The sequence below is a fragment of the Mastigoproctus giganteus genome, chromosome 7 (assembly GCF_048544385.1).
Source record: "Mastigoproctus giganteus isolate SK-2022 chromosome 7, ASM4854438v1, whole genome shotgun sequence".
NCBI lineage: Eukaryota > Metazoa > Arthropoda > Arachnida > Uropygi > Thelyphonidae > Mastigoproctus > Mastigoproctus giganteus.
The window spans coordinates 204734928-204751443 of record NC_143581.1 but is presented as its reverse complement, the minus strand read 5'-3'; the positions used below and the strand labels follow the sequence as shown (position 1 = coordinate 204751443).

Below are 16516 nucleotides of genomic sequence, written 5' to 3'. Positions count from 1 at the left end.
AAACATTTTGGCAACATGCTGCATTAACAGTGACACTCTACAAAACAAGTTCTGATAACACTATTCCATCAGTTAAAAAATGCAATCAACATGACCATCATATGCAATTTTGACTGCTGCACTGCACTTTTTTTTTTGGCCATTATGACTTTGTTGATTTCCCACTGGGAACTTTGAACCCAAGCATCTCGGTCATATCCATACACCCAAGACTTATCACCTGTTATAACTTTTGGCAAAAGTGTAGGATGCAACACAACTTTCTTAAATAACTTGGATAAAATGAGCACCGTATACTGTCTTTTATCTCGAGTGATAATGTGTAATATAGAATAAATTTGTCACTCACTTGCTCATGTCTAAATCCTCTGTTGAAATGGCTTAAACTGAACAAATTAAAGAAATTTCTCATTGGCAAATTTTCGAATGGTTAGTCATTGATCTGATAGTGATGGTGCAGACTCTCTTGATGTTTTGATAATTTCAGGATGTTAATGGGCGATTTTTCACCTTCAAATGAAAATTTCCCCTCAAAAAGCTTTTGATACCCACTTAACTCCCCTCCTTTGCAAATTGTAATGAACATTTAATTTTCACTGATGACTCCAAATTCACAACGAAATTTAATGTTTACATGTTTAAATTTTGTCATTTTCAGTACACATGACAAAAGTGTTCACTTACAAACCCCTTTCTCACAAAATATCAATCTTAATAGCCCAGTTCAGCAATGCATTCAAGTATTCAATTATAGATGATTATAAACAGGAAATCGAATCAGTTAAAGACAGATTCTCCAATCGTGTTACCCGAAATAGCACTCATAAATAGTGCCTTATGGGCTTGGCATAACCAGGGTCCTGACCTGGATATCATCATTCTTCTCTTTCTTGGTGATTCTCTTCTACTTGTGTCTCTCTCTCGAAGGTAACTCAATTTTTTTTTTTGTTGGTACAGCATAAGCTTCAGGCTTCCTTGCATCATATGGCTAATAATAATAATAAAATACTGCCGAAAGAAATAGCAAAAAACAAAACAAAACAAAAATGAGACGTGATGAAAAAACAATGGATTGGCCTCCAATACGTTGAAACTTACCAAGATTCCTGAGTAAACCTAGCCTTCGGCAGCTCCAAGAAACCATGGGTATACCTTAAAAATTCAACAAAAAACAATATAATTTAAACAGCAAACAAACTTAAGGAGTTTCTAGACTAGCATGTCACAAGCAGAACCGGAACTAGGGTGGAGCGCCAGTCCCAGGTGCAGCATTTTAAGGGCGCATTCGACCAGTTATATATTTTAAAATTGCTTCGTTTTTGATTTAATTACAGTCGGACCTGTGTATAACGAAATTCTTTATAGAGAATTTTTTGAATTCCTTTTTATAATTACATTTAAAACTTTCTGTAGAATGAAGAAAATTTCAATATAACGAATGGATTACGAGAGACTTAACTTTGTATGCTTTGTTTCCACCTCTGGCTTTTTTTAGGCAATTTAAGCAATTAGAAAACGCAAATTAAGAGTTAAAGGGATTACCGTTCCACAATCTAAGTGGAACGTAAAACGTATGCAGCCACCTATTTCACATGGCGGAAAGTCATGCTAGCCAATTGCTTTCTATAGCCAGTCAAAAGATTACGGCATATTCCCGAAATGAATAATAACTTCTGGTCAAGTGTGTTCTATGTTTAAAATAAAAATTTTATTAAAAGAAATACTGCATTATCTTTGTACGTGCTACTTATGATTCCAGAAATTTTTATGAGTGAAAAAAATTATAAATTCAGGATTTATAATCACTTATGGAAAAAAATATATCAGGGAGGAACACTGTTTTACAAACTTCGAAAATAACACAGAAACTCCAATTACAAACTTCTATAAAGTATGGCCCGTTTTGTGACTTCACACCTCTGAGCTCTGTGCTCAACCAGTTGGCTTATCCTCCAGTGCTAGCGAGTTGGCAGTTGACTTTTGCTTGAATTGCACAAATGCTCAAGTGTGAATAGTCGTAGGTTAAAAGAACTAAGAGTGTAATTCAAATTTTGTTATTCAGTTGTTTCGTCTTCACATTAAAAAAGTAACTTTTAATGAATTGTTATCTTTTCTTTTGTATATTTTGATTTCCTTTAGTTGAACTGTAACCATTTATTTTTATAGGTTATAACATATGTAATTATTAGTTATTTCAATTATATGTTTTAGAATTCGATTTTTGTCTCATTTTCAAAATTAGTTTTAGACACAGTAATCAAATTGGGAGGGCGTAGTTCCCCTTGTTAATTTTTTGAGCAGAACATTTTCCTTGTTAAAATACTTTTTTATACTACAAAAATGCAGATTGTGAGCAAACTCCTATTTAAAATAATGTATTATTATTATTATTATTATTAGCAATATGGTACAAGGAAGCCTGAGGCTTAAGCCAAAAAAAAAAAAAAATTCCCGAGTTACCCCCTGTGTGTTTAGCCGACCGGGCTAGGCGGGTGGGTAAAGTGCTTACCTAGCAACCCAAAGGTCGCGGGTTCGATTCCGCCTCGGGCTTGGATCAAAGTACTGCAAAAACCTTGGGAGGTGCATTATGGCCACAGAAGCCTATGCGCCAACAACTACCAAAAAAAAAAAAAAAAAAACCCTGTGTGTGTGTGAGAGAGAGAGAGAGAGAGAGAAAGCATCACCAAAAAAGAGAAGAATGATGATATCCAGCTCAGGACCCTGGGTTTGCCAAGCCCATACTCACCAGATGTGAGCCCCCGGGGTTAATTTTGTCTAGTTTGTCTTTCTTAAATTTTATTTCAATTTGTGCATATGCCTGAATGAAATATTTTTTTAAAATGCTGTTTAAAAATTTTTTTTAAATATTTCATTCTAGTAAACAATGTTATTTATTTGGCTGTGCTCTAAATTTAATTAAAATAAAAAATCTTTAAAAATTTATAAGTTGTCCAAAGGACCAAAATTTTGAAAGGAAAAGTTGAGAGCAGAAGAAGCAAAGAAATTAACCCCAGAGGCTCACATCTGGTGAGTACGGGCTTGACACACTCAGGGTCCTGAGCTGGATATCATCATTCTTCTCTTTCTTGTCGATTCCTTTCTAATTCTCTCTCTCTCAGGGTAAATCAGAAACTTTTTTGGTTGGTGCAGCATAAGCTTATATAATAATGTCAGATAAATTTCAAAATTGGTTTGCGCCAGTGGAGATCGCTGACCACAATAAAGAAAACCCTGTTAGCCACAATTCTGCCATTCTTGAAGCTGAAGATAATTGTAGCGAAACAGAGGCTATAATATTATAATAATAATTCTGAAAATGACCAGAAAACTGAGTCAGAGTATGAGTCCCTTCAGATTGTAAAAAATGAAAATAATGATCATACCATGGTGAATCTCGCATCTTTTCTGACAAAATAAGATGCTTTTTAAGAGAAAATGGACTGGATCAAGGCAAAGATGAGGATTTCATTATTCTTTATCTGAGGACGGACGTCGATTTTCTGTTGAGTGGTTAAAAAAAAAAAAACTTGCTAATGGTGAATTTTAAACAGAAATTGGCTAATTTACTCCAAAGAAACAAAATCCTTGTATTGTTTTCCATGCATTTTATTTGGAACTATTAAAAATACTGGCAATGTTGCCTTCACTAGTTAATTTACAGAAAGCCTTTTCTTCTTGGAAACACTTATACAGATGTATTCTAAATGACGAAAATTCGTTAAAACATCATGAACACTTTATAAAATGGAAATCAATGGAAAAAGAGTCTAAAAACTTCTGAACTTATTGATGATGCTTTACAAAAAGCAATTTTAACAGAGAAAGAAAAATGGAGAATTTTAAAAATTATTCTGGGCACTATTATTTTGTAAAAAAATAGTCTTGTATTAAGAGGTTCAAATGAGATAGTTGGGAATCTGAAAGCTGGAATATCATTGAACTTATAAGTCATTATAATAATGAACTAGAGAACAAATTTAAAAGCATCATAAAAGAACTGTGAATTATTTATCGCATAAAATTGAAGACTAATTTATATGATTAATTGAAAATGAAATTTGGGCCAGTATTATTAAAAAAGCTAAATATTGTGCTTCTCCTTGTTAATTGATTGCACACCCAATTTATCACATCATAAACAAATGTCCCAAATAATTAGATATGTGCAAATTATTGACAGAAAAATATCAATAGAAGAGTTTCACTGATTTTATAGAAAGTAATGGAAAGGCTGCCATTGGATTGGTGACAGAAATTCTTACCAAATTAGAAAAAGATGAGCTTGACATTAAAAATGAAAGGGGGCTGGGATACAATAATGGGGCCAATATGACGGGAAAATGTAAGGCATACAGGCAATAATAAAAAAATAAAAAAAAAAAAAAGGAAAAAAAAAAAAAAAAAAAAGAAAAAAAAAAGAAAAAAAAAAAAAGAAAAAAAAAAGAATTTGCCACATTTGTGCCATGTTCGGCATAGTCTTCATTTAACTGGCGTACATGCAGTGTCAATGTCTGAGATAAGCTTTTTTTTGTCATTGTTCAAAGAATATTTTCTTTTTTTTTCTGGTTCCACTAGTTGCTGATAAATTTTAATGAATACTTTCGAGATTTCACTTAAAGTACAGACAAGATAGTCGTACAAAGAACGAGGTATAAAATCTTTGTTCTTAAAAATAACAAAAGTTCACGAAGTCTTAATTAATATTGAGGATACGTCTGCAAATGCAGAACTATCAGAATGACAGTCTGCTTTTACAAATAGACTATCCATTTTTATGAAGATTGGCTATATGGAATAAAATTCTTCATGACTGTAAATAAAGCAATATAAGCTACAAAGTGTTCCATACACAACTCTTCCCAATTAATAAGCGGATTGATAAAAAATCTCCAAATGCAGGAAAGTGAATTTCAAGATATTTTCGGATATTCTGCTACCACAGAAGGAAAAATAGATATGCCAGTTACATTTCCAAATGAAGAAAGAAAAAAGAATGACACTTTACAAATCTTCAGACGATTTAAATTTATCTGCTGAACAACAATTTTGTATTGAAATTAAATGTTTTGTTCTTATGGCTTAAGCACTAGATTTTAAAAACTGAACACTATTTCTTCAGATTTTGATTTTATATTTGGAACTTAACTTGCATTAATTAATAAATCTGATTTGAGAAGGCTTCTTTTAACCTTGCATTAAAATACAGCAAAGATTTAAATACGTCAGATATTTGAAAAATCATGTTTTATCAATTCTGCGGGATATAAAATCTGTAACCCCTTCACAGCTTCTCCAATTCGTTCATGAGTATTGTCTAATAGAATCTTATCCAAATATAGTAATAGTGCTATGAATTTTTCTTACCCTGCCGGTAACAGTAGCATCTTGTGAAAGGTCCTTCAAAGCGGTAACAGTAGCATCTTGTGAAAGGTCCTTTAAATAACACACCTTCATTGCATATTTTTGGTTTGTTGTAATGTTAAAAGTACTATATTTCACAATATTTTGTTTCTATGATTTTATACTAGATATAAACAAACTATCTGCTTTTCTAATTTCTTTGTAGATATAAACAAATATTTGTAAGTTTCTTTTTCTTTGAAATTTTTTTTTTGTTGTATTCATTGTATTATTTAAATTATTTTATTAATAAATACTAGGGGGCTTTGTCCCCTACTCAATGCGCTCGCTTCTTTTGATAATAAAATAAAATACTTACAGAAGTTTTGGACTGTGTGTCTCTTCCTCAGCTATGAATACATAAATACGTTACTACATCTATATAATATCAGTGTAGATACACCATAAACAACTCTTAAAAAAATGATCGTAGTGTGAAAAGCATCATTTCATCCGTATCTCATATTTTGCTCATCCTTCACAATGAGTTACGATGTATTGCACTACCTCGAATAAGTAACGCTTCACTAATAGAGAAGACTATTGTCATTTATTCTCGGTTGGCATCATCACCCAGACAGCACCGTTTCAAAGTTTGTGAAAGGCCCACTGTTTGGTGGGCCTTTCACACTCCGATCGTAGTTTTTCTTTAAGAGTTGTCTATGGAGTATCCACACCGATATTATATAGATATAGAACCTTAAACTCTTAAAATATTACACCTTGTTGCATTTAGTTTATTTAAATAAATACGTTACATATGGAAATCAAGAATGGTACCATGTGGTCACGTTAGATAAACATAGCACGTGACCATGCCTAAACAGAAGTTTGTTTTATCACAGTAAAACAAGTTTCTATTACGTATTACCACATAACCCACATCTCTTTTCTCCCATTGGCTGAATAAATATCATTAGGCAGAAAATTATTTTAATGTATAGAAAGATATGCAAATCACAGACCGTTGCAATAGTAATTTTTATAAATTCATAAAGATTGCAGAGGAGTATAGATTGCAATGGGGTGCACAGGGGGAGGGTTTCCCTGGGTGTCGAGTTTCAGGGGCACAAACTGAAGGAATTATCTATCACAACCAGGAAGACATGTTGCCCCCAGGTGTCGACAACCCTAGTTACGCTACTGAAAGATTGACTACCTGCATATATTGGGGCATACTTAACACTTTTGCCACAGGTGCAGGATTGCCTAGTTCTGGCCACAAGTTAAGACCCCGTGTGTGCACTCAAAAGATGTAAGTCCATTCATGATCTTTCAGCTACTCCTATGCATTCAAGAATAAGATCATTCACTGAACTTTTGACCAAACTTTGTATTTACTGGTATTATCATGTCAATTATAATCGCCATGCATATGTTAACAGTATCAGTTAGGTATACTAATCATTGTCAGTTCTGATCTATTTCAGCTAGTTCTCATATATGTTTTAATAAAAAAATTATAAAAAATAATTACTGTCGAAATAAAGTAACTATGGACAAATTAGACACAGCAACACAAGAAATTAAGTTCTCAGTCTAGACTACTGTATCATAAAAAAACTTGGTTTATTTATTGAAAAATTATTTAAATAACTATGGAAGCATTTAAGAACAACATACAAACAAAAGATAACTCTCTGAAATAATCAGTTTTTTTTTTTTTTGTTATTGTTTTTATGTATTTCCATTAGTATTATCATATATTCATATTTATAAATAGGCAACTACAGTACGCTTCGGCATGTTTTATTATTATATCACTACAGATCAATATTTTTAAATGCTTCAGTTAATTAAGTGACATTAGTCACAATATATGACTAATGCATCATATATAAAAATACACAAAGAGAAAGCAATACAAATAACATAACATACTGTAACAATTTTAATGTAAATAATGGATATTATAGTCTTCCAGCCACAGATTACTAGTGGTCTTTAATGTAGACTTAATTTGTTTACAGTGCAACATCCCATGTAATGCCTGCAGTATAATTCACAATGTACAAAAAATATTCCTAATCAATGTAGATGATGTATAAGTAAATTAATAATGAAATAAGCCTGTAATAATTTGGTTTATGAATGTTAACTGATTTCACTGTAAATAACTGATGTGATTACGAAAAAAAAAATTTTTTTTTTAATGTATTCAAGAACATAAGCACCCATAGATACAGGGAATAATAGTTAAGACACTTCACTAAGCTGCAGGTCAGATTTTTGTCAGGTACTATTTTTACATCTTTACTATTATGAAATTTTAGTTGTGAAATTAAGAATTTTTCATAAGTATTTAAATGTTTATGTTAAATGTACTTGCCTATACTACAGTTTATTTTTGATAATTCATTAAAAAAAAAAAAAAAAAAAAAAAAATGAAACTGACCACCAGATAGTGATCAAATTCTGATGTAGCCTAGTATGCCCTGCACTTTAAAACAGTTGGTAATGTTTTGAGGATACTCCTGTAAATCTTTGAGAACTCTGACTATACCTGGAGTTACTACAGTCAACTAAGCTGGAAGTATGTACACATACCTCAAACTTGAGAAATAATACTAAAAATGGCTTTTTGAATAAGAAGCCTCACAAACTATTTTCTAGATATAAATCACTATATGAGTAATGTCCCTACTATACCATTAAATAGACAAAAGTCAGTGTTTCTTCTGTTGATAAAGAATGTCTTAGTTGAAAGTCCTAGTATTTGCATTATGATTCTTACATTATACACTACACTGCTTTTTATTTTATCAAATAATTTCATTTTTTACTTGGTAGTATCATGTGAACAATTTTCAAGTATTGCAGTACTTGTAATTTGGCATGTTTTGTACTTTGCAGTGTATTAGCTAGAGTTCTACATTTTAATCATATTACAGCCTTCACTATTACAAGAGAGCAAGTAAAAACAGGCAAAATTAAATCAGAATTAAATGCAATATAGAGACTAATGCAATTCATCTGAGTGTTTGTTTATGTAATTTTACAAGTACATTCTTATAATAAAAAAAAGCACATTTTTTGATAATTATAAAAGTGATTAGTTCTTGAAATTCTTGTTCAGCAATTTCCTGAAAAAGAAATTTATATTATATCTGTGATTATTTTCCTATTTCTTTAGAGGTGAGTTTACTGTAGAAGGGAAAAAAAAATCTGCAAAATAAGCAATAGAATGGAAAAAATAAGTTACAAATAATACCTCTGTTATAAAACACATTAAGTATTCAGCATGTTCATAATAAAAACTGATGGGGACAAATTCTATACAAAGGTGGGATATATTTAAGCAGTTTTATAAATATAATATGATATACAAAAATTGTTCTTAAAAATATTCACAATTAGTTCACTATAGTATTTCACTTAAGATCACAGTATTTAGCAGTCATTAGGCAAGGTCTTCACTTGGAGATATTTTTAATTCGTTTTCAGTAAATGTTCATTATCATCATCACCACTGCCACCACCATTCAATCTGTCGTTTTCAACTTTTGTTTCTTGAGCAGAAATAACAGGTGGCCCTGAGTGTGTAACAGACCAACGAGGAAGCTGCGACTGAGTATCAGGCCTAATAGGAGACACCGAGGATGAAACAGTCCAAAGTGGATGTTTTGAGTGAGGAGACCTAAGAGGTGGTCCTGAAGCAAGAAACAGAATTCATAAGTAGGCTATTTTAAAATATTTATATATACAAGTCTTTAAATTATTATTATAAATTCTTTTATTATGTATCTATATGTACATACATCTAACTATATCTAGCTTGAGATATTTTAAATGATCTTCATGAAGCTGCATAATCAAAGATGAATTGTTCCTTTTGTTAGAGTGGGTTATTTTTTTTTTTGGCACAATGGAAACTAAGCCAAAGTGTTTCTGTCAAATAATTACGTGGATACAATCATTCTTTCTGGGCATAAGACATATATTAGAAATATACCTATACATGAATTTGCTTTAAAAACCTAATAAGTCAGCCATATTAGCTGTATCCCTAAGAATGACTTAGTAGCTTGATTGTGGGGATAATCAAGAGGAATGTGTTTAACTGTCAGTAGGAGGGAGCAGACAACAGTTCTTCTTTTCAGAGGTTCGAAATAAACCTCTAAAAGAAACTGAAAGTTTCTTTTTGTTTTGTAATTTATATAATATTAATACTCAATAATAAAAACATCTGAACCTAAGAACTTATTTTTCTTGATTTTAATTTTAGAATATGATCCTATATTTGTTCCACCCAATTTGTTCCAACCCTGTATAAAAGAGTAACAAAATGAAATTAAATTTAAATATACAGTTATAGCTTTAATAAATATTAGTAAATACTGATTATAAAAATTTTGGATGAAATAAGCAGAGAAGCAATTGTAAAAGCAATTTTGGCTGTACAGTAATTAGAAGAATATCAACTCATTACCAGCCAGAATGTAGATAAGTCATAATACCTCCTCTTCTTCAGGAGACTGCAGGAAATTCATAGTGTTTTGAAGCTCAAGTCATTTATGGCATGTACTCAAATAGGTATTTTTTAAACCTAAATTTTGAGTGAACAAAGTAGTCTTGATGCTGTGTATGATTAACATTATATAAGCAAATAATATGTAATACAGGATAAAGTGGAAAATATAGTGGAATATATGTAGTATGGTATAAGGACAGAGATAAAGTAGGCCATATAATGGCAAAGAGTATATAGACACAGATGAAGGACAAGAAGATGCCTTCTCTGCAGAAGGAAAAATTAAAAGCAAGAAACCAAGAGATTCTTACTTCCTGTATCGAAGTTAAAAAAAAAAAAAAAAAAAGACAAAAGAAGAGAGCTATTAAATACTTGGACAAGGTAAGAACAAAGCTGAAAGTCAAAGGCCTTGGAATAGTGATAGAGAGGTTATAGTACAAAAAGATATATTAGTACAAGGCTAGGAAGACGGAAAGGGCTATAATATGTATTGTGATAGGTTGAGGATGAACACAGAAAATAAAGTAAGGCAAAAACCTTCTTCTTCTTCAAAAGGATGGTTAAGTGCTAGAAGACAGAGGGTGGTAATCAGTGGGTGCTGCTCTTCTTGGACTAATGTTATTAGTGGAGTCCCACAGGGTTCGGTGTTAGGTCTACTGTTGTTTTGTATATTTATCAATGATATTGATGAAGGTATATCAGGCTTAATGTCGAAGTTTGCAGATGATACAAAGGTTGGCAGGGTTGTTAATGACAGTAATGGCAGTGTGCTACTGCAACAGGATCTAGATAATTTGGGCAGATGGGCTAAGAAGTGGCAACTGAAGTTTAACCTTGACAAATGCAAAGTACTACATATGGGTAGAAGTAACCCCAGAGAAACGTACCAACTGTGTGGTACTACACTTAAGGTGGTAGAAAATGAAAAAGACCTGGGAGTAATTGTGCAGGCAGATATGAAGTTTTCTGAGCAATGCAGACAGGCTGCAAGAGCAGGTCATGGGGCTTTGTCAATGATATATAGGAATTTTGCTAGCAGGGAAAAGGAGGTGATTATCCCTCTGTATAAGGCAATGGTCAGGCCACGCCTTGAGTACTGCGTACAGGTCTGGAGGCCTCATTTTAGGAAGGATGTAGATTTACTTGAGCGTGTACAGAGAAGGGCAACAAGATTGGTGAGGGGAATGAAGGGATCCTCTTACCAAGAGAGGCTTAAGTTCTGCAAATTGCAGTGGCTGGAGACTAGGCAGCTGCGCGGTGATCTGATTGAGGTATATAAGGCCTTGAATGGGTTGAGCACGCTGAATTCTGATGGGATCCTTCCACTTGTTCAGATTACGAACCTAAGGGGGCATAAATTCAAATTACGAAAGGACAGATGTAGAATAGATGTGCGGAAATTTTCCTTTAGCCAGCGGGTGGTTAATTGCTGGAACAAACTTCCATCTGTTGTTGTGGAAGTTGATAGGTTGAATAAATTTAAGGAGGAACTGGACAGGCATTTGGAGGGAATGGTGTGATTTTTTTTTTTTTTTTTTTTTGGCTGATGCTGCATAAGCTCATACATTTGCTTTCTTGCATCACATACCACTACTACTACTACTACTACTCTAATATAGAAGAAACAAGAGACAAAGTATACTTAAGCAAGCTGGAAGGAAATGCCCAATCTCAAAGAGCGTAGAGAACAGTTAGTATGAAATAGGTAGCTAAATCATAGATCAAATTATGTGTGAAATAAATTTGATATTATATCAAATTTAATATTAGATAAGCTGTATAAATATATTTGGTAAAATTTTTTGAAAATTATTACAGACTCACCCTTTATTATATACAGGTAACACTTGTATAACGCAAAGGTTATGTTCCAGAAATATCACGCGTTGTATGAAGTTCAGGTTTCATACAAAATGTAGGGTTATGTTCCATAGTGTTTTTTTAATTATAAAAACAACAATGACATTAAACAAAAATATATGTTATTCATTCAAGAATTCATGTAACTAACTATTTAACAAATACATAGCATAAAATTATAAAAATTAGGAATTGTACATAAATTCATAAATATTTCCTAATTAATTTCACAAATATACGTGGTCATAATTCTAATCTCAACGATGTCCATTTCCACTTGCAGTCTGCCAAACCCCATGTACTTTTTCTGACAGAATCTCAGTTATCGGTTGATTCAACTACAGCTCATCTCAGTTGCCCAAATTATTCGCCGTACGATTCCTTTCGCCTCAAAGGTGGTACTTGTGCATATGTCCATTCCGATATTCCCTGTCAGAGACTTGGTAATTTGGAATCTCCTCTTTTCGATCTTCTCTGGCTTAAAATCTCTCTACCTCATTGTGTCAAATTCATCTGTTGTCTCTACCGTTCTCCCAACTGCACTAATCACTTGGAGCTCTTTGACTTCCTCTCTTTGCAACTTGACTTTTTCCAGTCCAACTTTCCTAACAGTGAGGTTAATTTTCCTTGGTGATTTTAATGTTCACAACTCCAGCTGGCTTCCGTTTTCTAGTCACACCGACCCAGCTGGTCGAGATGCTGAGGCTTTTGCAATTAATAATGACCTTGCACAGGTTGTTCATTTACCTACAAGAATACCGGACAATCCTAACTATACACTCAACACGCTTGATCTTTTTCTGACAAACAACATTTCTAAGTACACGGTCGAAGTGAGAGGTCCTTTAGACACCTCAGATCACAACTTGGTGATTGTCTCTTCTCCAATGGAGCCTTTATCTCAAGGCTATTCCCAACCTCGTATTGTTTGACATTAAAGAATGCAAAATGGGATGACCTGTGAGATTTATTTTCTTCTTTTCCTTGGTCGGATTACTGCTTCAAAACTTCTGATGTCAACTTTTGCTCCGATCGTGTCAGTGAAATTATTCTTGCAGGAATGGAATCCTTTATCCCACACTCCACTTTAAAATCTCGTCCTTTATCTAAACCTTGGTTTTCCAATAAATGTTCAAGAGAAGAACGTTGCATATCATAATTGGTTTGTTTCTAATTCTTCAGTTTCATTTTCTGCCTATACCAAAGCTCGCAACAATTGTAAAGCAGTTATTAATCAGTCTCCAAACTAGAGTTTGAACAGGCTAAGAGTAGAAAACTTGCTTCTTGTCCTAATTGTAGCTGAGCATTCTGGTCCCTTGGCAAAGCTATTGGCCGGAACTGTTGCCCATCTCTGACCAAACCAGATGGTTCTGTTGTCACTTTAGCCAAGGATAAAGCTGACCTACTAGCATCCCATTTTATTTCCAACTCGTGTATTAATGATCTAGGTAAAACACTTCCCACCATTCCCAACACGCTCCATTCAATGCCTCCTGTGGTCTTCTGTCAAAAGGATGTCAGAAGGATTTTGACGAATCTTGACGAATCTTATAAAGAGTTAATTCTTCAATTAACCCTTTATCTTCGTGTTAATTCTTCAATTAACTCTTTGTGTTAATTCTTCAATTAACACAAAGTTTGATTTTTAAGTTGTGTAGTAAAAGTGTGTGAAAAGAAGCGATACAACAATTTGTAGATCATGTTATATCGAAACCACGACCGTGTCATACAAGGGTAGCCACAATTTATAAACTGCATTGTATAGGTACTGCATTATACGAGGGTTACCTGTATATATAAATCTGACATATTTAATATCTATACTACATGACCAACAGTACTGACATATACATAGATAGTTGCAAAAAGGATTTTAATTCAAAAATCCTAACACACAACAGGGCCAACTTTAGCCTGTATGACAGCCTTATTCCTCCTGACATCTGGCAGGAGTTTGAAAGAATTTGCCTCTATTCCTCCTGCAAAACAGCTGCCAGAATTAGGAAGGTAGCAGCTTTGGCTAGCCTATTCTGGTACTCCAATTCATCCTACACATGTTAAATGGGGGGCTCAGATTCAGTCCAAATAATTCAACTTTTCAATGTCATTGTTCAAAAGCAGTCTGTATGATCCTCTACATGGCATGGCATGGCATATAGAGAGGATCACTACACTCTTTTGAACATATTCTGTGAGTTTTTAAGGCTTTTTCAGACCTTTTTGCTATTGAAGTATCACCCAGTCTTCCATCTTTGAATAATAGCCACAACAGTGGATTTTTAAAGGTTCAGACATATCATCACAGTTGTGTGCACAGAAAGATTACTGATGTCTCATCCAACTGCTACTCCAGTTGAAACTCTTAAGATTAAGATCCACAACCCATACTGAGTTATAACATATTTCTGCCGTACAGGCAAACCCACAAGATTTAATCTGGTATATCGAGTCAATATGTATGGGGGACTTCTGGCACATACACAATGTTCATGTGGGAGTGTATGAATACTTTTGGCCATATGCCATATGTGTTCACAATTGTGAATAAACGTGCAAGAACAATCAATCCAGGTATACTTATGCAAGGTAAAACCATCAACTTATCTTTTTAGCTACTAAATGTTCAACATTTACGCATATACCAATATATTCCAATATTTTAAGCACTAAAAACATAAGGGTCAATTTATACATAGAATATAAAATCAAAAGTTTAAATTTAAAGGCATATTCTTATGGTTAGAATTACATGAATTAAAAATATTTTTACACAAATATACCTTGCACACACTGTTTAATACCTAGAATTCATTCATTTTCATCTGACAAAAAAAACAAAAAAAAAAAAAAAAAAAAACAATCATTCATGGAATTTGTCAGGAGCTATATTTTTGGATTTATTTTTTCAGCTCAAAAAGTAAACATTTGTGATTATCATCAACTTCTTACAAACACACTTCCATATTGAGGAATTGTTTACAGAGGAAATAATTTGTAGTACAATACTAAACAGGCAAAAAGAAAGTCTTAGTTACTTAATAATCAAAGTATCCCATGCCCATATATAGATTCAATAACAATGCCTCATCACCTATGTCTAGGTTTTGGTTTCATGACTTCTAAGTGAGGAGTATTGTGCAATGTAATAAAATGTCACAATGTAAAATTTTTAAAAGAAAGAGAAGATATACTTGAATTAAAAAATTGACAGTTGTTTTCAACACAGAATTTTATTGTAATTCACCTTCCCACAAGTTGTGAGAGATGCTGTAGAAAAAAGTGGATTGTCATAATATGACAATCCACTTTTTTTAGCATATATTATATACTAAAGTATACAGTATATGAGAACATGGGGGGGGGGGGGGAAGAAAAGAATAAAAAGCAATAAAATCCTTTATATCCTTTTTTATGTCATATTCCATATATTTTAAATAGATAAGAACTAAAAATATTACCTATTATGCTAAGTAAAATAGGCAAAAAAATAAGTCCGTGAGCTGCTCCAAACAGAACTATTCCAAGATACATGCGAAAATAAAAGACTTCAAATATCTGTGATTTGGAAAAAGCAAGAACCACAATTCCTCCAAATTTTGTCAAAGTAATCCCTGAGAGAACCTATTAAGATATATAAGAACACTTATATTATAAATATAAAATGTCACAAATAATAACAGCACAGATACTGATTTTTTCAAAAAATATAATAAATCTCTACTTCACAATCTCCCCCACCTCCCCAGAATATATAATATTTATTCATCCAAGGAAGACCTTGGAATGATCCATTGGTAGTGACATATTGTAACTTTAAACCAAGGTACTGAACACTACTTTTGTCTCCAAGACTATCGCAGGAAAAAAGAACACTAATTATCATGAAACTAATCCAGAAAATTAATATTATTATTTACTGCAAAAATGGCATAATTTTGTTTGGTGGATGTGAGCACAAGCCTTCTTGGGTAGGAAGTCATGCATTTGCACTGGGGATGAGTGTTGCTGTCTTATTTTTATGATTTTATTTTGAATATAAGGGTATTATCTTTGATACTCAGGTAGCAGAGTCATAGCTTGCCAAGTATAAACCTAATTTCAAAATCAATTTTCTGCAGTAGTTTTGTAGTAATTAGTGTTTCTTTTCCCACAATGGTCCTGGAGACATAACCATGTGTCTTTAGAGTAAAGAAACTTTTGTCTTTCCCCACCTCATTTATCGTTTTCCTTTCTAAATAAATATCAGTATAAGGGGAATAGAATAATGGAATTCACAATAACTGCTTGACTGTCTTCAAAACCATCCAATCTTTAAAATTGCTTTTTATATACAGTTCAGAGTATAAACTCCATTTTTAAACTCTAGAGTATAAATTCCCCTTGCCGCTGCTATGTACAAACAGTGCAATGCCATCTTAATGTTTTTTAACATTTTCATCAAACGTTTTAGCAAACTGTCTCCAGTGACTTAACCAGTTGGACAATGACCAGGAGAGACTGACATTCATGTTTCTCCAAGTATTTATATATATATATATATTTATATATATATATATATACAGTAAACGCCCAACTATTCTTCACAGTATCTGTATTCGGTTTTGCGGATTTAATATAAAATGAAACCTAAAAACATGTGAATTTTAAAGTGCTGTGAACATTTTCCACCATAAAAAATATGGGTATGGCTAAAATCATCTTGCTTGGTCAAAACAGCGCTCAGTGGGTGGAGGGAGAGGGGTGACACAATTGTGAGTATGGATGTTTCCCACTAATCCTTGTTCA

General features: G+C 32.9%; 1 protein-coding gene across 2 annotated transcripts in view; it reads right to left on the bottom strand.

The window, feature by feature from the left end:
• Nucleotides 1-8537: 8537 nt before the first annotated feature.
• Nucleotides 8538-16516, bottom strand: part of LOC150083608 (NPC intracellular cholesterol transporter 1-like) — a 339105-nt gene continuing 331126 nt past the window's right edge. For both annotated transcript variants that reach the window (XM_090378086.1, XM_090378087.1), the window contains exons 23-24: nucleotides 15190-15352; nucleotides 8538-9050 (exon numbers count right to left, since the gene is read on the bottom strand). In XM_090378086.1, coding sequence (XP_090234212.1) covers nucleotides 8830-9050; nucleotides 15190-15352 — 384 coding nt within the window. In that variant the 3' untranslated portion in view covers nucleotides 8538-8829. The remainder of the gene's footprint in view (nucleotides 9051-15189; nucleotides 15353-16516) is intronic.